This window comes from Gopherus evgoodei, chromosome 8 (assembly GCF_007399415.2).
Source record: "Gopherus evgoodei ecotype Sinaloan lineage chromosome 8, rGopEvg1_v1.p, whole genome shotgun sequence".
In the NCBI taxonomy this organism is placed as follows: Eukaryota; Metazoa; Chordata; order Testudines; family Testudinidae; genus Gopherus; species Gopherus evgoodei.
In genome coordinates this window covers 5,179,773-5,202,831 of record NC_044329.1, presented here as the reverse complement: position 1 = coordinate 5,202,831, position 23,059 = coordinate 5,179,773, and the positions used below count along the sequence as shown (strand labels likewise).

Below are 23,059 nucleotides of genomic sequence, written 5' to 3'. Positions count from 1 at the left end.
TGGAACCTGAAGGTAGAAAACTAAATTCAAACTGGAAATAAGGCAAACATTTTTAACATCAGTAATTATCCATTGGAACAACTTCCCAAAGGATGTGGTGAAGTCTCCATCACTTGGAGTCTTTAAATCTCTCTTGAAGATATGCTCTAGCTCAATCACAGGGGACTGGATCTGATGGAGGAATTAGGGAGTGAAGTTGTATGACCTGTGTGATGCAGGCAGTCAGACCAGATGGCCATAGTGACCTGGCCTTAAAATCTCTGAATTGTTTTGTAATCAGGAGAGTAGCAGAGAAGAGAAGTTCTTTGTGCTGTGTCCTTGTTTTGAATAGGCCTCCAGCCTTTTGAAAAGGAACCACTTTCTGTTTGTCCTTCTTCTGTTTGGAAGTCTTCTGCCCAGTATGAATCAGTCTGGTTTGCGGGAGGAATTTTAATAGATTTCATTTATAAGCCCATACGTGAGCTCCATGTCAAAGTGCAAACTCAACAGCTGGTCACAAAATCCCAAAGTGCCACCTCTCCAGGCGGCTGGAGAGGAGAATGTACACCCATCCTCAGGCTACATTGTGAAGCTAAGAGATGCCTGTTGGACTGTCCTGTTCTGCAGAGAGGATGAGCAAGAGGGAAAGACAGGCAGAGGAGAGCGCTCTGCAGTTTCTGCCACACTAGTTGAAAGTACTTTTAAAATTTCTTTATTTAAAGCCAAAGTTGCCTCCAGCAGAGCCAGTGGGAGCTGCATATGCTCTTACTGCATATGCTCTTACAATTTTGGCTCTTACTGCCTAAGGAATTTAGCAAGGGTGGAGCGCACTGACACCATTTGTTTGTTCACAGAACAGCTACCACATGGGCAAGGGCTGTATGGGTTTCTTTGCACCATCATGATAATGTGCTTCTGTCTTAATGGAGGAACTGTCTTAGGAATTGTCAGGTCTGCTCTAGTCGGGTGAAGCAGCGCTAAAGCTGGGCTAGCCAGTGTCCTGAAAGTCCCTTTCTGTAAGGGGAAGGAATTAGCATAGGGCTCTGGCATGGAGAACATTCTTGGGAGAAAGTTTGGGGGAAGGTGGCTGGGACATCTGTGTGTCTTGCTGATCCCTGGGTGCTGGGATGACTCCTGGAAGCTTTGAGCACCCAGGCATAAGTTAGAGGAGCCTTCAGGCCAGTCTAGAGGATCTGTCTATAACAGTGTTTCCCAAATTTGGGCCACCACTTGTTTAGGGAAAGCCCCTGGTGGGCCAGGCCAGTTTATTTACCTGCCACTTCCGCAGGTCTGGCTGATCATGGCTCCCAATGACCGAAGTTCACCATTCCAGGCCAATGGGAGCTGCTGGAAGTGGCACAGGCCGAGGGACGTGCTGACCGCCAATTCCAGCAGCTGCCATTGGCCTGGAGCGGGGAACCGTGGCCAGTGGGAAACACTGTTATAGACAAACCGGCCGGGCCTTCCAGGAGCTTTCCCTGCACAAGCATTGTCCCAAGTTTGGGAAACACTGGTCTATAAGTTTCACCAACCCTTGGCTTTTCTAGTGGGCCAGTCAGCAGGGGCACCACTGAGAGCCTTGCTAATGTGTGCTTCTCTAATTCAGGCTCTTCTGCAGTGTGGGGGCAGGGGCAGTGCAGGGCACGCTGTGTATAGCAATGCCCCACCCCAGGTCCTGCCCATCGTACTGACTAAGCCCTGACACGGGATCACTTATCTACCGCCTGCCTTTTACACCTCTTTCTTCCTACTGCTGTTCAGCGAGGGAGGAAGAGGAGGAAGATTGCTGCTGCCTGCAATGGCTCTGCCCAGGCTATTTATTACAGAAGTACACAGGAACCCAGCAGTTCCAGCTCCATGTGTCAAGGGGAGGGGAACTTTAAACCAGTGGTCACCATCTCTACCCCTCATCAGCACCTCTTAGAGAGCAACCACTTCATCTCTGCTCCTTGGGGCACCAGTACCGCTGCTTTGAGTGAGTAACGTGGTCCAGCTCTCTTTTTAAGGGGAAGAGACTGATTTACAGATGTGCCGTCTGCTGCTATTGATAGGCTAGGAAAAGTGAAATAGGGTAGAGAAGCAGCGTATTTGAGTGGTTATAACACAGAACCAGATGTCGGGAGATCTGCCATAGAATTGCTCTGTGACCTTGGACAAGCCCAGGTCCCCGTTTTTCCCATTTGTGAGAGGAGGCTCTTAATCTGCACCTCGCTGGGGGTGAGCTGGGAGGCTGAGTTCATTAAAGTCTGAAAAGCCCTTTTGAGACTCAAGGAGGGAAGGTGCTGGAGAAAGGCAATGTGTCATTATCTTTGTTCCTTCACAGAGGGAAAGGACAAAGTGACCCAGAAGAAGATGAAAACTCATTTCCTCCTTTGAAACTGGGCCCCCGATCCTTGCTTCTCTGAACATTCATGAATCCCCCTTCCCCTCCTCCCACTCACTTTCATCTGTTGTTGGGCTTTTTTTTTTTTTTAAGTTCAGGTTGATTTTGAAATTAAATTGGCCGCTCCCCCACAAAGCATTCCAGATCTCGGATCCCCTGCTTCCTCACCCTGGCTGCTACCATTTCCCACACATTTGCTTTGAGGGATTTTTCCAGTGCGGATGCTAGGGCAATATTTTCTTAAAGGGTCTTTTATCACAAATTCTTTTTAGTCTCCCGCCTGAGAACATTTCTAAGGGAGACTTCGGCGACCTAGAGCTCAAGCTGCAATGAAGTAAATATACTTCATAAGCGAGTCACAACAGGCTGTGCAAATAAACCAGCTTCGGTGTGCCTGCAGTATCATTCAGGACAGACACTGTTGAAACCAAACTAGATTCATCCCTGGTGTAATTCCATCGGCCTCAATACAGTTACCCCAGGGACAAATTTCTGTATAAGTCCAAGGAGGGCTGAAGACCCCTCAATGTCTCACTCTTGAGTTGCCGTAGGCAGACTCTCCTTTCAAACAGTTCCACGTGGTGCAGTAAGGAAATTTCTCCGCAGAAGTGGAGAACTTACCCAGTTATATGCTGGCCGCAGCAGGCATTTGAAAGGTGAAGCACTGAGGATGGTGGAAGTGGGAGCATTTTAGCAGTCTGTGATTGCTCTGCAGTTATCGGTAAGAACTAAGCCCACTGCTGCACAATGGCCCTCTGATGCCCCTTGACACACACCATCAACAGAACCTCTCTGGTGGGCGAGCTCCAGCATTGTACCAGAGCTTGGCAGGTCTATGCAAACTGAGTCGACATGCCAAAAAAGCAGGTTTGAGAATACAGATCAGAAGCATCAGTGTTGCTGCGCCTGCCATCTTGCAGAGATTAATCATGGAGATAGAATTTTGAAAAGCGTCTAACTGCCATCTTCAAAAGTGAATTACAGTTGGATTTTCAATGGTTTTTAGGTACTTACAGATGCAGATAGGCACCTAATGGGATTTTTTTTCAAAGCCTTTAAGCACCTACCTCCCATTGAAATCACTCCTGGAAAAAAAAGGGCGTAGGGCTCCTAAACCACTTAGGCACTTCTGAAAATTGCCCCCCAATCTCACTTGATACCTACCTGTCCAGACTGATGGTGTGAGGGAATGCACACACTCAAATGTTTAGCAAACACTGCACTTTTCCTCTACCATCTTGAATACATGCAATCAAAGGTGGCCTCTATTGCCCAAAAGGGGCAATTGAGGTTTTTTCAAGTCTAAAGTATACAGTGGAGATTTACACTTCCCAGATAAGTCCCACCAGGCCTATCAGTCCCTGCAGTGTGTGGAAGGAAAATGCTGACCATTCACAACCTAACTAGAAAGATCCTCAAAGAGTAATCACAGAGTAGGAGTCTTGTTCATGTCTGTAGATCATGCCTCTTGCTTGCTGGTAGAGAGGAGGGTCTTCACATAAGACCAATGTTTCCTTTGCTTCCTATCCTTAATTCTTTCCGGACATAAGGTTATAACCTGATTTTGTCTATAGGTGGCAGCAACCTCTTGCCTTTGCCCCAGGAAAACTTCTCATGGCAATTCAAAAAACTTTTTCTAGCCACTGAATTATAACCACTGTGGGTCGCTGTTGTTAATTATCTCTTAGCCTCCCATGCACTTACTGTGGTTGTACCCCATACATAACCATAAGGTGCAATTTCACAGATTTGCCCCACTGAAAATCTAACCATGGATGTTGGAAGTCTGACAATCCTGAGTGACATTTCATGCTGCAAAATCCAAGGAATATTTCTATTTCCCCTTAAGCTTCTGCTGCAGCTCTTCTTGGAACCTTCTTGACCCAGAGAAGCCTGCTCTCTTCAGTTTCACAAGAGCTTTTATTTTATCTGATATGTCTCCCTGCAACATCAAGAAGCACAAACCCTGATGGGTGGCAAGACTCTCTTACAAGCCTGAGAAAACAGGAACAAACGAACATTCTCCAAGTGGTGGTGGCTACAGCTGCTTTTCTGTTTGATTTTCCCTTCACCCAGCAGAGGTTTCTGTTAAAAGTGGGGGGTTTCTCAGTAACTGGCTACATAATACAATGTTCTTTGATTTCCACTAAGCAGCTCCTAAAGGGAGAAATTGTATCTGTATGTACAGCATTACCACATCTGAATGGAAAATAAGCCCAACTTCCTGACAGCTTTAATTCCTGTTTTCTTTGTTGTATCTATTATGTGCCGTGCATTTATGCAGGATGTTTCATATAAGCCCTCTCACTCCCTGCAGCTCACCCAAAAGATTCTTCTGTCCAGTCTCTAGAAACTCTTCCAGAATGGCAAATAGAATGGAGAAAAGTTGGTTGTTCTGTGTGTAATAATAATATATGAGCAATCAACTGGTAGTGCCCACTGCAGTTAAACGTGAAAGCAGGTTCCATGTTAATTCTCTTGTTTTCACGTGCTCAGGGCTGGAAATGGATGGGGGCGGGGTTCAACAGTGTTTTTTCCCCAACAAAAATTGCTGATTTGTCGAAACAGAAACTTTTCATGGAAACTGGTTTTGAGTAAACTTTCAGCAGGAAGGTTTCTCAAGTCCAGGATGGAATTTCTGGTCAAAACCAGAGAAGGAAACCCATCCCAGGGATTAGGATACTCACCTGGGAGACCAGCTTTGAGTCCAGTCTCCAAAGCAAACTATTAGCTATTCTGGGGTGGATCTCTCATGGTTTTTCCACTGAATAAAAGGTTGAAAGGTTGCCTTTTCATTCTGATGTGGAACATAAACAAATGTCAAGACTTCACATTTCTTGTGCAATCGAATTCTTGTTTTCCAGCCAGACTTACCTGGAACTCATTGGCAGGTCACCATTTGGGCTAACACCTATCCCTGGGACTTGAGTATTCAATCTTTTCCCTACGGGAACACTTTCCCCATACTAAGAACCCTCTCCTACTACTCCTAGCTATCCATCCCCTCTAGCCAGGATCCCCTCATCTCATTTAGCTGGGCAACGATGGTAGCTGTGACATTCCAAGCAGATTTCTGTAACCCCTAGATTGAGAACCCCTGCTCTAGGATACAAGAGATGACTGATATCTACCAAGAGAAGAAATATTTCATATAGGTTTGGGGGGGGTCATTCCTTATAGTGCAAATATGTGATATGGAAGAAGTCTCCAAATATGAAAGTCTCTCTCTCTCTCTCATTCTCTGAGTACAGTGACATAATGTTCTATGGCTGAGAATTTAAAGTCACTTTGGTAGCAAGATGCCCAATTCCCATTAATATTGATACGAATGAGGCATCCAAAACCCTTATGCAAATTTATGTATCACAGGCTCCGATGGTATTGCACCCTGTGCAGTATGTGTAGCAGATTATCCCACATCTGCAGTGGGATCCCTTGACCCAGCAGAGCCCCCATTTACTTCCATGGGGCTCCATCTGGGTATTGGCTCCTATTGAAGGGTCAGGGAGTCCTAGGGCTGTAAAAGCCCTGGCCTGGTATTCTGTCAAAAGGTACTCAATCACCCTTTTCTCTTCCCGTGAGGGTCTTGCTTTTTACTCCATTTGCCCAGCTGGATTGATTATAGCACAATGTATGAGGCCAAGAAACTCAGGGATGCTCACAGGAGGTCACTGGCTCAAAGGAAAGGTTTAGAACCCTTTGTTCTCTTGATTTGTATTTGTTCCCAGCCCCTCTACATTTTATAACCTGGTTGAGCCCTCTCTCCTTCAGCTCTTTTGTTCAAGCTCACACACAGGCTCCAAGTTTAATAGGCACGACCTAGCTGTAGGAGCTCCATCTGGGTATGTTAGTGAGGTGCACCTCTGGTAAAGCGTTTGCTCCGACACCTACTGCAAGTTATTCGTACAGAAATCCACCAAATTACAAATCCAATATCCAGATCCAGCCATCTGTCACAGCTCTGCGTTTGCGTTGTCTAGGGAGTTGAGTCTCCCACAATGATTAAAACTTCCCAAGTTAAACTACGGTTTGTATGGCTTGGGTATTTTGACAAGGTTCTCAGAGGCCTTGGGGTCTGAGCACTGTAAAAATAAAAATCTACTAGATATCATTTACTATGCTCACAATGGGGACGGAATTGGTGCTATTATAAAGCCTAGGAAATAATGGTCATATTATCTCTGACATTGAACAGATCTGAAGAAAGCTACGAATGCACTGTAATTCAGCCTTAATGTGAAGATGAGGAGAAAAAAAAACCCTACAGTAAATGACTATAACCGAGAACCACCCAGGGCTAGACTTAAACCATAAAGACTTGTACATTCAGAAGTCAAAGGCCTCTGCAAGTCTGTGCCTAGCTTAACCTGTTGTGCTCTGGTATTAAAAGAGACTAGACACTAGGGAAATTTTTTTTGACCTAAACATTTTTTTGTAGCATAAAAAATGGAGATTCTGTAACACTGAAACATTTTGCAAATTCATGTCAGTTTCATCAAATTGTGTAGGTCAAACATCCTCCTCCCTCTAATTCCTCCTCCCAAAACAGTAATTTAAAAAAAAATTGATGTTTGAATTTTTCTATTTGAAAAAACGGCTTGTTCTGAAATGTCCACGCATTTTATTTTTTTTAAATGTAAGCATGCTAAAAATGCATAAAATCAATATGAAACTTTTCATTTCCAGTCAAATGAAACATTTCATGTGATCCGAACCCATTTTTTCAACTTTTCAATTCACTGAACATTTTAAAACATTTCTTCTCCCAGGTCCACCCAAAACAATTGGTGGGAGGGGGAGGAGGAAGGCAGTAGGAAGCTGTAGAAGAGAACTAAAAAAACTCTGTTATTTGCACACCTCCACTCAGAACAGTATGTTATTTCACAGACCATATGTAACACAAAACTCAGGCCCAAAGGAGGTAAGTTCTGGACAGAGTGCCAGACAGCATTTCCTAACGCAGTTTTTAAACATTATTTAAATTTAACTTGTTGCATTTATACCCTTGCTGTTCTTTTCTTGATACATTATAAAAGCTCTGTGTTTTAGAGCAATGGATCATATCCTGGAGCTATTCTGGCACATGAAGAGTTTACCTTTAGACTACTCTTCAGACAGATATCTGTAACAGGCAACTGTTTAAACTTATGTTGCAAATAATGCATACACAAAGAAAATCCCCGACCTATAATAATACCACCTAGCTCTTATATCGCACCCTACATCAATATATATCAAAGCACTTCACAATCTTCAATATATTTATCCTCACCACACCCCTATGAGATGGCAAATTATTATCCCCCATTTTACTGATGGGAAACTAAGGCTAAGTGACTAGCCCAAGGTCACACAGAACATCTGCGTCAGAACAGCAAACTGAACCCAAGTTTCCCAAGTCCTAAACTGATACCTTATCATTGGACCATCTTCCTTTCCATGGTGGGTGTGACTAGCCCTTCCTACTCTGAGTCACACAGGAAAGCTTCCCTTGTGGGCTGGTTTGGGAAAGGAAGAGGATCTCCCTGCTGCCAGTGCAAATGAAAGGAGCTCCTACTCTTGGATAGCTGGGTGCTCCTCCTTCCTTGCCCAGATCAGGTAGCAGTCTGCCACCAGGACCACATTTAATGTGGTTCCTTCTGCTCATCTGCGGGCATACGAGTTCAGTATACACCACATGTTTGTAGTCTGTGTGGCTTTTATTTTAGCTTACGCGGAAAACAACAAAAACCAGCAAAGGGCAAAAGTAAACTCACCAAGGCTGAGGAAAGTGGATATATCCCTTCTAACGTGCTATATCAATCACACAACAGCAACTGCCTTTGAAAACAGCAGGCTCCTAGACATCTAAAGACACAGCACACAGAATATATAATAACCATTACATCACTACAAACACCACAACATCAGCTAAGCTGGGGAAAACTCTTCTGACCCTAGAATTAGGTCTTTCCACCATATCCTTTCCATTATTCTCTATGGTTGTCCAGCTATAGCATCTCGTTCTTCTCAGTTGGGAAGGTGATTCTCTAATTCCAAGGAGACAACTTAGAGGTGATTTGTTATGGAGATAAATGTATTATTGTTATTTAAACTGTATATGTTACAGTAGCATCTATGGGCCATCTCAGCTGGGTACTGTACAGATATAAACAGAATAACAGTCCCTGCCTCTAAAGAGTTTGCAGTCTAAAAGCCAGGACATAACCGGTGGCAGAGACAAACCAGCACACTCAGGGGACAGGGATGACTGTAATTCTTAGCCAGTCAGGAGTGCTAATCCTCACAAACCCTATGTAGGCACCCAGGGAAAACAAGGTTTCTTTCCTTTCAATTTAAAAACCAGGAATAGAGAAGGGATTTGCCCTCAGAACAAACGTAAAGCACTTTGTGAACTTGCACCCAGGCCAGTCATTTACATCTGGGCTTAGTGAGTATCAGATCCTACAATTCTGACCTAGCAGGTTTAGCAAACACTTTGCTCAGCTGTTAGTGATTGCACAGATGCAAGGCACTGTAGGATCAGAGCCTAAGCATGCAGGCAAGAAACTGGCTGAAGCTGAGTGGATATATGCTTGGGAAGGGAAGGGATGTCTTGGGGCAGAGACTTGTGGGAAATCCCTTGGGGCTATATAACAGCCTGGATGACTTAAGACAGTTGCTCAGTAGATAGGGGTTTGTTAGAAGGGTCTGTTGTTTGGTCCCTTGGCTGAAGTCTGTATCCACAGGGGTTGACTATTACATTATGTTGTTCCTTTTTATGTATTTGCCAAGCAATAGCCTTAAGGCTTTGCTTATTCTTTTAATTCAGGTACATCTAAAGGCAGGACCTACATTCTATACTGCAAAATAACTCATTGGCTAAAAGTTAGAAAAGATTAGTAAAAAGGAAGAAGCAGAGGAGAAGGGGAAATGATTCCACGTGGTCAGTAAGTGTTTTGGGGATAGAGAGAATGCAGGATCGGGTCTCCAAATGCCATACGCTACTGGAATGTTTGGAGGAGACCATTATCCAAATTAATCCATATAATGAATGATTTATGAGGCAAACACATTTCATTTATGTTTTAGCTTCTACATTTGTCATAAACATTACTAGTGACACCTCTGTGTTCAAGCCACATTATTTGTACTAGAACATGTCTTTAAAAACCCAGGAAATACATTTTGTAACAAGAACAAAGCATTTTTTCTGAGTTCAAATTAAGAATAAATTGTTTGCAGTATATATCATATGCATAGACCTTAGATGCTCAGGTGGATCCTACCACGGTGATGAGCATATAAATGCCTAGAGATAATTAGTTTTAACAATAAATACACCTGGAAACAAACACATTTGGCAATTAATTCATCTTTCATTTACCTACTAAAGTCAGAGTTACAAGATTAGGCCATGATCCTGCTCAGAAGAATTTACAGCTCAGAAGTCAATGGGGATCTTTATTTCCCCACACGTGGGAAATTACAGGATCTGGGATTTAGTGGGTGAGGGGACGAGAGTGGATGTAATATATTTAGGTAAAAATGGTGTCATGTGGATTGAAAACTGTCTAAAAGACTAAACAGTGGATAAGGAATAGTCTAAAGGCATTGAGTGGCAGTGGCAGGGATGTGTCTGATACAGGGGCTGGCGTTAGAGAGAGCCTTGAGTACCATGGATGGGCTGCCAGAGGAGGAAATGCAAATGCCAGTGAGGAAAGAGAAAAAAATAGAAAGGAGCCTTGAGAGGTTTAAAATGAAGGCAGAAAATAACTTTGAAAAAGCAAACCACCGCTGGGAAAAATAAGCTAAAGCACACATTTTCAATGGGAGGCAGAAACATGGAAAGTAGTAGTGCCACAAAGGAAGCAAGACTGGGAGTAGGCAATGAATTAGATTTGCAATGTAATGCATCTGTGGGGAGGGGAAAATGGCCAATGCAAATTTGGGAAGCATATGCACATATCTTATTAAGCTTGGTGTATAGAAGTATAACTAGGATTAATGGGGTGAAATTAAGAAAGGGAATATTTAGGGTAAGTGTCATGAAAACCTCCTGATGGTAAGAAATATTTGGCTGTCAAAGAGCCTCTCCAGAGAAATACTGGGAAAGCCCATGGCTTGCGGCTTGCAAGGCTTTTATATATCAGCCTATAACAGGCTTTAAAACAACTACTTACAAAAGCCTCATCAGAAAGGAAACTTGCATTGAAGACAGGCACAGATATCTATGTCTAGCAGAACTGCTATGAATAACTATAATACATTAGGGAAAGAAAAGAAGCTGTTGATGACAAAAGAAGCTGTTCATTTACAGCAAGTTCTACCTTACATGACACATTTGGCTTCTGCTCTCTGCCCCCCACCCTTCTTTTTCCCTTTATTTAATAGTTACGATGTTATAGCTTGCAATTAAATGTTATGCTGACCTACCGAGTTCCAAAATGCTGGCTATTTTCTCAGCACATAATGATTTTCTAAAATGATTTTTTTCCCCAGTGTTCTTGATTCCCAGACAGAAAGCAGCGAGACTGTATCACAGTAGTGAGTTTTTACCAGTGTAGCAGTGGCTGGAGGTGGACTAATAAGTAATGTGTCAAACATGTTTTTGGAGCAGTGGTAGGGGAATTGGTTACACCTTCATTTCGCACTTCAGTTTATATTATGGATGTAATTTTCCCATTAGTAATCATCTTTAATATTCATTGCTCTGCTTCTGGGGCCTTTAAATGTAGAGAAATCAGAGTATATAAATCAATTTTTTCACTGAAGGAGGAGATAGGCTAGAGGGACTGTATAATATACTTTACATATGGTAAATATGATTTTTTTTAACCTCATCCCAATTCATAAATAGATTTCACAGGACTTTATTGCAACTGTGTTTTTTCACAGTGGTGTGGCAGGGTATTTATGACTCAGAAATGAGCCTGTTTAGTGGATGGGAAGAGAGAATACTTTAAAAAGACTCGGGTTTAAAAAGGTGCCATAGCAGGCAGTGGGAATACTGATTAATGGCTCTGAAGATTAAAGGCAATAGAAAAGAGTGAATATTTTAAAGATTTTTCTTTCAAGATTTTTAGGACGCAGTTTAACATAGTGGATAAAACACTGATTATTAACATTACTTATTTGCATTATGGTAATGCTGGGAGGCCCCAAGTAATATCAGGGGCTCATTACGCTGGGTGCTTTATAAACACATAGTGAGATGCAGGCCCTGCCCCAAGGACAATAGGCTAGAGTTGGAGAAGGCAGTTTTCGCCCCATTTTGAAGTTGGGGAATTGGGGCTCAGAGAGATTAAGTGACTGGCCCAAAATCACACAACAAGTCTGTGGCAGCAGTGCTCGGATTGAACCCAGCTCTCCTTCCTCCCACTCCAGTGTCTTAGCCACACAACCATCTTTAATCAAACTTTGCCCAATTAGAAAAAGCTGTATCTGTCCACAGAGGGTGCCTGCCCATCCTCAGTAAGCTGCTATTATTATTATTATTATTATTATTGTATTTTATTATATTCTTATTTGAATACCCAACCTATCTCAGCACAGGCCTGATACCATTGTAAATGGTGCCACTACTATCTTGGAGTCCTTAGAGACTAATACATTTATTTGGGCATAAGTTTTCGTGGGATATAATCCACTTCCCAGGAAATCCCACGAAAGCTTATGCCCAAATAAATTTGTTAGTCTCTAAGGTGGCACAAGGACTCCTCCTTGTTTTTACTAACACAAACATGGCTACCCCTCTGAAACCTGTCACAACTGTCTTGGGCTATGCTGATTAGCAATTGTTTTACTGCTACCCCAGAAAGTATTGGTGTCAAGTGCAATTCTACTTGGGGTGACATTCAGATTGGTAGCCTCCGCTAGCCAAAGTATCCTGCAAGTCCAGCCTGGCTGTATATCCCACTACTATAAAATATGGTCTAGTGGTTAAAGAACAGGACTAGGAACAATGTCTCCTTAGTTTTCCTCTTACCTCTACCATTAAATAGCTCTGTGGCCTGGGGCGAGCACATTAACAACTCTCTCCCTGTCTCCCTCTTTGAAATGGGGAATAATAGTATCCATCTTCTTCACACTAAAGTTGTGAGGCTTAATTCACAGATGTCTGCAAAGCACACTGGGCTGGATTCTCAACTGTGTCCAAGCTCTGCAGCGATGCAATGAGCAGAGGCCAGGGATGGCTTGCTGGTCCCAACCCCTGATCCCAAGCCACCCAGCCCTGACACAAGTTGGAGCCGCAGAGGGGCAAAATGGAGTTTGCAGGCCACAGAATTAGATTTGCCCAATAAAGTTTGCTGTATAAGTGCAAAGCATTATGCATGAACTGCCAGCAGCTCAACCTTGGTTGTATGTAGTGTGACAGACCCAGGCCAGTGGGGTACAGGAATCTGGTAGAGGGCAAATATACTGGTCACTGGCTGAGTAGTTTTCTGTTCCCTGAGTGACCAGACCAGGGGTTGCACTAGAGTAATCAGGAACCTGCTAGAACCAATTAAGGCAGCCAGGCTGATTAGAACACCAGCTGCCAATCAAGGCAGGCTAATCAGGGCACCTGGGTTTAAAAAGGAGCTCACTCCAGTCAGGGAGGGGGGAGCCAGAGGAGAGGAAGTGCATGTGAGGAGCTGGGAGTAAGAGGCACAAGGAGCTGAGAGTGAGAGGCTGTGCTGCTGGAGGACTAAGGAGTACAAGCGTTATCAGACACCAGGAAGAAGGTCCTGTGGTGAGGATAAAGAAGGTGTTTGGAGGAGACCATGGGGAAGTAGCCCAGGGAGGTGTAGCTGTCATGCAGCTGTTACAAGAGACACTATAGACAGCTGCAATCCACAGGGCCCTGGGCTGGAATCCAGGAGTAGAGGGTGGGCCCGGCTTCCCCCCCAACCTCCCAGCTCCTGATCAGACACAGGAGAAGCTGACTCAGACTGTGGGGAAGATCACTGAGCTGAGCAAATCTGCCAAATAAGTGCAGGACCCACCAAGGTAGAGGAGAAACTTTGTCACAGTAGCTACACAACTGGTGCTGGCCTTGCATCTATCCACTCTCAACAATTTTCTTGAATCAAATCCATTAAATAGAATTTGTGACCTCAGATGACTGGAGTCGTGATCTCCTATCCACTTTGACAGCTCCATTCATGGGAGAAATTCATAATTTTTCTGTAAACAGACTGACTAGAGATCTTCAAAAAAAATTGCTTTTGTTTTTAATTTGCTGTTCTTCAACAAAACAGTAATTCTACAATTATGTATTTATTTAAATATGTATTTAAATTTAAATATGTAATTTATTTAAATATGATTTATTTAAAATCAAGGAAGAAGCTGATGAAGCTTTCACAAAATCATCTAGTCACTACCACCCCACTTTTTCAGACATACCTATTTATAGTCTTTTGGTGCTCTGTGATAAAAATGCAAATTTCGATCCCTCCCTCTTTCCTCCCATCAAAACAAACAAGAACCAAGTTTCAAGACTATAGCTTTAAAAAAAAAAAAAAAGCATTTGAATCTGTGAAATCTAATACAGGAGATTTGAGTGATTGCTGATGGAGAGGTCGGAGGTCAATTTGGGGTTGCCTCCACCCATACTCTGCAGTCCAGAAGCATAACCAGCTGCAGGATTCTAGTTCAAAAGTGTACTTGAATGGATGAAATCCTAGAGGAAAGACCAATTGCCATTTTGTTGATTTCTGATGGCCGAAAGTAAATTCTGTTTCCATTTTTCTTCCGTTCTTCTCACTTAATCATTTCCCTGCCATTGCAAGGGCCTGGGTCCTGCCTATTCTCTACCTGTGGGCTGCAAGACTTTGGACTCATTTCAGTTGTTGGGTTTAGTCTGAGGGCGCTGGGTGGTGTGGGTGGCCTGCGATCCAGTAGTCCCTTTTGGCCCAAACTCAATGACACTATACCCAGCCACCTGCAATAAATAAGCATCTCAGATTGAATTTTCACTCAATGGGCACACAGAAATTGTCAGCCATTCAAGTGTCTATATCACTATTAGATTTCTTTCCAACTATCTGAAAAATCCATATCACTTTCTTTACTGCTTGTGGGTGTTTTTGTTAAAATGTTTTGATTCCTTTTTAACTAACAAGGGAGAAAAATTAATGCCAGCAGCACATATGCCCACAAGCAACCCTACAATAATTAACTAGTGTTCATGTGTGATGGCAGGGAGTAGCAAACCTTGATTTGGAAACCAAATTTGGTTTCAAGCTTCCAAGAGATTATTACAAGTAGTGAAGGAAACAGTGAAAGGAGACCATACTTGATTGCTGCGGGGGTGGAGGGGAATGTTTCTTGCATTATGACATCAGGCTGATTTGTGGTTGAGCGAATATGTGGGAAATGTCTACTTTCAGGTAAGGGAATATGACATAGCCATGGGGGAATATAGGATCTATTTTTCCTGCTAGAGAAATCTGTGGGCATGTCATTGGGATTTGGTGATGAAATGCACTCTGGCACCTAAGCCACATCGGAGAGCTGCGAGGACAAAAGTTTGTGAGTTGTTCCAAGTTGTTCCTAATTGGAACAGACACTAGCACCCTTTGATCCAAATTCCACCGGCTTCTCCTACCTGATGTCAGGTCCTCCCTCACCGTGTGAGGGTTGCCTCCAGGCAGACTGTGCTAAAAATAAATTATGTTCACAGAGACACACACAGAGCAAGCCAGGCCAAGAGTCTTTGGAACTGCTTCTTGACACCCCTAATGACAGTGAGTTTGTTTTGCTTTGAGTTCAAATCTAGATGATTAAGTTTTGTTTCTGTTTCCCAGGTGAAGGAAGGGTTGCATTATGGTCATAAAGTTTCAGCCATTGTGGAGTTCAGTCTTACCTGGGGATTTTTAAATGCCTTGCAAATAAAGTTAAATCTTCAGCTGACTATTACATTTCACATCTCCAGTCATGGGAGGCAATACCACTTTTAAAACAAACGAGAGGTGAGCTACTGCTAAATATCCTCTCTAGTGACCTCTCCAGCTCCCTCCAGAGCAAACAATTTGCTTCCTAAGTTCTGGTCCTGGATTCCCACCAGAATCTTCCCATGTTCCCTACTTAGGAAACCAGTTGCCTTCTGAGATTTCTCATTTCTATTCCTTTTGTGGCCAGTGTCCCTCCACGGCTACTCCAGGTTCCCTTAATCTGACCTGAAATATGGTACCACTATGACAGTTCCCTTGAGCTCATAGCTGAAGCATTGGCTTTGAGGGAACTGTCATGGTGGGACAAGTGCCATCTACTGAAAACAAACAAACTTGCCCAAGAAAAAAAACAAACAAGGAGTACTTGTGGCACCTTAGTGACTAACAAATTTATTTGGGCATAAGCTTTCGTGGGCTAAACCCCATTACATCAGATGCATGGAGTGGAAAATACAGTAGGAAGATATAGATATAGATACACAGAGAACGTGAAAAGATAGGGGTTGCCATACCAACTCTAATGAGACAAATCAATTAAGGTGGGCTATTATGAGCAGGAGGAAAAAAATTGTGTAGGGGTAAACTTGCCCAAGGTTTGAGAATCAGTTTCTGCATGTTACATTATGCTATTTGTAGGAGCAAGGGTGTTTCCTTGCTGTTTCTAATGGGTCAGATTAAAAAACAGATCCGAGCTCCGCGGAACTCAGATGTGGGTCTGTGATGGGGTGTTCACCCACTAGCTTAGAAGGGGCTAACGAGGCTGAGAAGGGGCCACTTAACCAGAAAGGCCATAGCTGAGGGGAATTAGGTGGCCTAAGAAATCCCATGAGTGATGCTGGAGCCCAGGTGAGAAGGTACAGGTAGGGCTAGTATAAAGCCAGCAACCTGGCAGCAGTGAGGGAGCCGATTGCCACACACTGGCTAGTAGACAGGGAAGAAACCTAGGGCAGAGGGTGTGGGGAAAGGGCAGCAAGGGGGCAGCAGACCTGGAAAGGAACTAATCCCCAGAGCAACCAGGAGGAGGTACCCTAGCACAGCGTGTATCATGTGACACGGTCCAGATGTCATGGCTGACCACGTCTCTAAAATGGGTCAAACTAAATCTCCAGTTCCAAACACCCCTGAACTTCCCAGAAGAGGACTCAACTTAGAGGGTCTAGCTTGTCCCCTTTGCTTCCCCCCTCCACACTCTCGCCAACTGACTAGAGAGAGCAATTGTTTCTGAATTGTTTATATATTCTGATTTCTTCATCGCCTTCCTACCCTGCAATGCTGGAGGATATCTCTTTCCTTATTTTAGGGCTGTTGGCTCAGGTACCTGGGTGTATGTCTTGAGCTGACTGACAGGAGTCAGTGGAAGAGCAATAGCTGCTGTGTGCTTTCAACATAATGCCTATTTCCTAAGCCCGTCATGTTTCAATGATTTAATCTGGGGGGTTTCATATGAAAGCAGAAGACTTGGAAAACAGAAAGGATCTTCTTGTCTTACAAACAGAAATGCCTATAAATTGAGCCATGCACCTTATCCCCACCACAGCTTATGGCCAAGGTGTTTGCAAAGGGTCTCTTGCCTACTTGAGACAGGATGGGAGCTCAAATCAAGCCAGATTTCAGTGAATGGGAATCTGGGAAGGATAACTGAGGAATCTGACAATTCTGTTTTGTGCTGCCTTTCCCCCTATCCATTAACCCCCCCCCCCCCGTCATTTTCATACTTTTTGCCCTTCCTATTCAGTTCTCAACAAAAAATGCAACCGATAACACAATTAAACAAATTCTTAATTCTTTTCTTCCATTAAACTCATGGAAAGTATTTATCTCCTTTATTTTCAGCAGGATTAATACATTTGGTACACAATTATTTCAAACTAGTGGCAAGACCTTGAACAATTTGACCATTATTGCCTGTCCATTACTAGAGTTAGGATTATTGTTGGAATGGTGATTGAAATTCTTAACTATTAACATTACTAACATTTTCTAACTAACTGCCATGAAAAATCCCCTGTCGTTCCCCAAATGATCAAACCCTGGCCAGTCTTTTCCCCCAAATAATCTGCAGTGACTAGCAGTGTGAATTTGAAAACATGATGTGAGCCAGGGGTCTTTTCCAAAATTACTAACAATAAGGACTGTTAGTTCTTTCAACTCTCTTTGGTGCAATCTGTTGAAAAAGCTAGAATTCCTGGGTATCTCAGAACAGCGTAGGAGTGTTGATTATGCATGGTTGATCCATATAGCTAATTTTTGGTTATTTTACAAAATAAAATAATTGCAAATAGAAAATATGTTGGAGGAAATCATGGTATGGCCAGAAACAGGCTAAATTTACTGGCTGGATTATTAATTGAAAATGATTTGCTCAGCTGTATAAAGCATGTCACTTTAATCATGCAGGGACTCTGAGCACTGGCTCCCTAGAGCTCTGAGTCTTATCTCTCACATATGGAATCATATAGCGTTGTTCATTAGTCCCATTGGTCCAGGCACGCAGAAATGATGTTGAGAATACTTCTATCCGATCTGCTACTTTTCTGTGCAAATGTGACAGTCCCAGGATGATGGCTGATACAGACACTACTGCCAATTGGAAAGAGACTCCAAAGTGAGACAAAGAAAATGATTTTTTTTTCAGTCGCAGTTTTGGATCCATGGTATCTTCCCCTTTTTAAGAGATGGCAACAGAGTGACCACAAATTCTTCTACTGTGGGCTGTTAGAAAGGATTTTTAAAAAAAACAAAAGTGGAAGTTCTGGTGTGGCAGGATTTCTGTGTCCCAATGGTGCAGACTGAACTCCAGAAAGAGACAGTGGTTTGGCCCTCATGGGATCTGGATTCAATGTCTAGTTCTCCCACAGACTCTGTGAGTGATTTGGGGCCAGTCATGAGCAGGTAGACTTTCAAAAGTGCTCCCGTCCTATTCAGAAGAGCTCAACACCCACCGGGGCGGAGCTCTTCTGAAAACCTGGCCTCTTCTGAAAACAAGGCCTCTTGATTTTGGTGGCTAAATGGGAGCCCTGAGCTATATGGAAAACTTGGCCCTTAATCTCTCTGCACCTCAGTCCTGGACCCAGCTTGATATGCGGTGCTCAGATTCCCAGCCATGTGCTTGAGAGGGAGGGGACTCCATTTTCTTCTCGCTGGTCCTGCATCTCTTGGTTCCTTCCCACACCCTTTGGGGAGGCTGGAATTAATCCCATGAATAAATGCTGCATTCAGATACAACCCTAATGCTTTTATCTGAGCAGGGACAAGCCTTCGTTAGTGCAAGAGACCATTTAAGGCAGGGGTTCTCAAACTGGGGGTCAGGACCCCTCTGGGGGTCGTAAGGTGGTTATTATTGCAAGCTGTCAGCCTCCACCCCAAACCCTGCTTTGCCTCCAGCATTTCTAATGGTGTTAAATGTAAAAAAAGAGATTTTAATTTATAGGGGTTGGTCGCACTCAGAGGCTTGCTGTGTGAAAGGGATCACCAGTACAGAAGTTTGAGAACCACTGATTTAAGGGCTCCTACATAGGGCGGGGGTCACGCATACACCCACTAGCAATACTACAATTGTACTAAGCCCTTAACACTTAAATATACTCCCTCAGGCGTCCAAACTGCTCCCAGGCCATCAGGGTTCCTGCTGCAATGGCTGCTAGTGCTTGGGCATGGGGCAAGCTCAGAGGGTGAGTTTTAGTCTGCTGCATCGCTGGTATCCATCCCCATGGCTGCTCCTTCAGCCTGGCTGTAGCTGTGACCCTGGTACATTTGCTGGACCAAACCCCTAGCCCCAGGTTCTGGCTGTGTTTGGGGAGCTCCCTCCAGCAGCAGCATCTGCTCTGACATCTCTCTCCAGCCCAGCTCCCATGCCAGCAGATTGGGCCAGAGTGACCAGGTGGCCTGCAACCAATCCTCTGGTCCCATTTGGACAGGGCTGAGCCTCTGCTCTGGACTGGGATTCCACTCCTCCAAGGGAACCTGGGCTGGAAGCAGCAGGATTTCCTCCCAGTCCTTTAGTCAGCCAGGGCTCTTGGGCCAGCTCCGTGCTCTGCCTTCTCCCTAATTGCTCAGGTTAGCACGGGCCCTTTCACACAGCTGCCATGTGCATGTGGAGTGGGGACTGCACACCCATCTGCAAAATGCAGCTAACAGTTCTTCCTCTCTGCCGTCCACTGTCTGTCTCCTCTCTTTAGACTGTAAGTTATTTGGGGGCAGAACTGGTCTCTTAGGATGTTTATGTACAGCAGGCCCTGATCTCAGTTTAGGGCCTCTTGCAGCACTGTAATATAGATATGAAATAATAAGGAAATCCAGACGATGTTTATAGTGCTAGCATGACACGCTGACAAATATCCCTCAGCCAAAAGTCACTTTGACTTGCAGTTTGAGTCTCCAGGATAGTGGGGGGTGGGTTAGACATTTACCTGGCTGGTCACTTGAAGCATGGCAAAACTTACACTGTCCTCTGAGAGAGCAGAGAGAGATGCACCCACCTGCTCACTCTTAGGGCATCAGGTCAGTCGTTTCCAGTCTCACATCCTTCCTGAGCACATCAGAATGGGAAAAGTCATGGTGGTGGCCAGGCTGAAATGAGTCCTGAAATCCTGAGCTTTCCTTGCAAAACTTCTTCAGATCCAGAGTCTGAGTCAGCTGGTCTGTTTCTTGTATCAATGAGACTGTTTGTTTGTTTTCTTCTTGTTCCAATGGGTGCTTGGAGGGTGTCACACCGGTGGCCCTGGAGTGAGTGGGTACTGGGATTGTCATGATGGTTACAACTCAGCCTTCTAGAGCGATGTCTGATTTTCATACGTTAAACAGCCCTTCCCTCGCAGGGCTGCGTTTGGCCTGGTATGGTGGGGATATGCTGGACTGCAGCTGCTTATACATAGGAAGGAGAATATCCATAGTTAATGCCAACATAAATAGACTTTGGGAAGGGATGTAAAAATCCTGATTTCAGGGATGAAACCAATCTCTAACTATTAGAGGGTGGGATGAGATTAATATAGGGGTGGGGCAGATTCTCCCACATCTGCCTGCTGCAGGGTTTCTTGCACCTTCTTCTGAAGCATTTGGGGCAGGGCACTGTCTGAGATGGGCTCCAGAGCTGGATGGTCTGATCCAGTCTGGTAATTCCTGTGACATGGAGTTTATCGGGGGAGGGGGAGCAATGCTAAGCTCAGGAGTAAGGCTATCTGGGGGTGACACTTGATCTCGACCCTCAGTCCTCCTTGGAACACATGGAGTACACAGCACTGGCTGTCACCAGTCTAGAAGCAGATGGTGCGATTCCTGAGACCCTTGCAGGGGTTTGCCAGGGGACCCCAAAAAGAAGCTGTCACATCAGCTCCTCCTTCTTTATTTAACATGGGGCCGCACAAAGCCTTGAGTCAGTGTAAATGTCACCGCCAAGGGGTCTTTAAGACATGGAGTGACGATGGAAGGAAATGCTAGTGCCAGAGTTCTGACAGCGGGAAATGCTGTCGCTCTCACTGCCTCAGGCTTGGAGAGGTATTGAGAATAACTGGAATGTGCCATAAACAGGAGTGATATTAAATAAGTCTGACTGTATCTGGGACTGAGCTTTACAACCACAGTCTGTGCTGCTCTCTCTGCCTCGCTGAAATCTTGAGGCAGTTTTCCAGCAGCTCCCACGATCTCATTAACTGCTCTCCTGTCGACATGAGACAGCAACCTCCCATACTGCACAGCAGCACCAGTTACTGCTGAGATCAGAAACCAAGAGCTGTGCCTCACCTGACACACACCCTGAAGTTCCAGGCCGCCACTGTACCCTCTATGCAGTTTGTGCGTATTGTAACCGTATATTGTTTGTGGTGGCCAAAGGTACATTACGGACAGTTGCCAAAGTGCAGGGTCTGAACTCTTCAATGCTCTTTGACAAGCTTTGCTGGACTTGGGGGTGGGGAGTACAGATTGCACTAGTTGGGATGCCAATGCACTTTACTGGATGGAATGACCCACCCTCATCTGTGGGGCTGTGTCACCCACTACAGAAGCTGTAAGCCTCAGTTCTCCTGTGGCGGGGCTGCCCTTTGATCAGTGCTAGGGAGCCAGCGATTCCTGGGTTCCAAATGTGCAATTTAGCTGGTGGCAGAGGACGTCATCTTCTATCTCAGTGGTGTCCAGCCTGCAGCCAGGGCACCACGTGTGGCCCTGGAGGCACCAGCTTGCGGCCCTGGAGGCTGACTCTCTTTCAAGAACATTTGATTTTTGAATTGAACATGTGCTCCCTGAGCTGTCCCCCAGAAACTTGGGAAAGGAAGTGTTTGAACAGGGCCCATTGCGGTAGGGAGGTCATAGAAGGCACTGCCTGCACAATGGCCACCCGCTACTTCAGCCCTGGGAGCCACGTGAACCTGAGTAGTGCAGAGAGAGCAGAAGAGGGTGAAGAATCTGGAGCGAGAAAGAGAGAGTGAGAGAGATTCTAAAAGCCCTGGTGCTGTCCTTCAGAAAGCTGTAATGGTATTTCTCCTCCCGTGGCTTGGAGGGTGGGGAGTGGGATGCAAGGCTGACGCCTCTATCACTCAGCGCTCCTCTGGCAGAAGTTTGAGCAGCAAGCAGCTGTCGCTCCATGCTCTCTGGAGCCTGGGTGATTTATTGGAACCGTCTTTTAAAATGCATTTTTTATGATTATTCTTCAAAACAACGGTTCATATCCTAGCGTGAGCAGTCTCTGCAGGGGAGTGGCGGGAGAGCAGCAAACTCGTTTTCCCTCGCAGTGTCATCTAAGATGAGTTCAGCGCTAGAGAAGTAGTGTGGAGTTAAAGGGCAGAGCATCCCTGCACCTCCTGGCTCTCTAACTGAATGCAGTGCAGGATGGCTATCCCAGCTTATGTGCCCGAACAGAGGGATGAATAGTCCAGAGCAACAGAGGCTTGCCTCAGAAATTGGGCTTCTTTGACTAGCTCCTCTGACCATCTCCTTTTCCCCCTTCCAGTCTGCTCGCAGTTCTCCAAGGGTGTCTACGCCATCTTTGGGTTTTACGACAGGAAGACAGTCAACATGCTCACATCCTTCTGTGGGGCGCTCCACGTCTGCTTCATAACACCTAGTTTCCCCGTCGACACCTCCAACCAGTTCGTCCTCCAGCTGCGTCCAGAGCTTCAGGACGCCCTCATCAACATCATTGAGTACTACAGCTGGCAGAAGTTTGTGTACATTTACGATGCTGACCGGGGTGAGTGGCGAGGGCAGAGTGGGCAGAGCGTGTCTGTTTGTCACCCCTGGGCAGAACGGACGACTACTCCCACAGGAGAATAGCCCAAGCACAAGTGGTTTGGGTATCAAATCGGGCAATGATTTAGATTTAATAAGGTGATTGCTCAGGATCCTATTTTCATAACCCGATGCCTGTGGGAACCCCCCATTTGTGCACACGTGCAATTGCCACTTAGGGCACAATGGACACCTGCATGTCAAATGCCCCTTTGCACACACAAGCATGGAATTTGCGTGCACAGCTGGGATAGTTGAAAACTCTCTGAGCTCCCTGCTTTAAGTGAACACCAGTCAATTACAAAAGAGAGTCATTGAGCTTCTAGGAACCAGTTATATAGATACTACATTTGCAGTTAATAACCCTTTCTTCCAAAACATGAACAGACAGTATCATTGCTCTGCTGGTAAACAAATGCATAGAAGGAAGTGGGATCTGTTGGTTAAAACAAGACAACTTGGTTCTCTACTCAGATTTGTCATAAACTCCATGTCTGATGTTGGCGAGTGCCTTACCCTCTCTGTCTCTGTTTCCCCATCTTTCAAATGGCTA

General features: G+C 44.7%; 1 protein-coding gene across 2 annotated transcripts in view; it reads left to right on the top strand.

The window, feature by feature from the left end:
- Positions 1–23,059, top strand: part of GRIA1 (glutamate ionotropic receptor AMPA type subunit 1) — a 176,782-nt gene that overhangs the window by 70,600 nt on the left and 83,123 nt on the right. For both annotated transcript variants that reach the window (XM_030572778.1, XM_030572779.1), the window contains exon 3: positions 22,229–22,468. In XM_030572778.1, the coding sequence (XP_030428638.1) occupies positions 22,229–22,468 (240 nt within the window). The remainder of the gene's footprint in view (positions 1–22,228; positions 22,469–23,059) is intronic.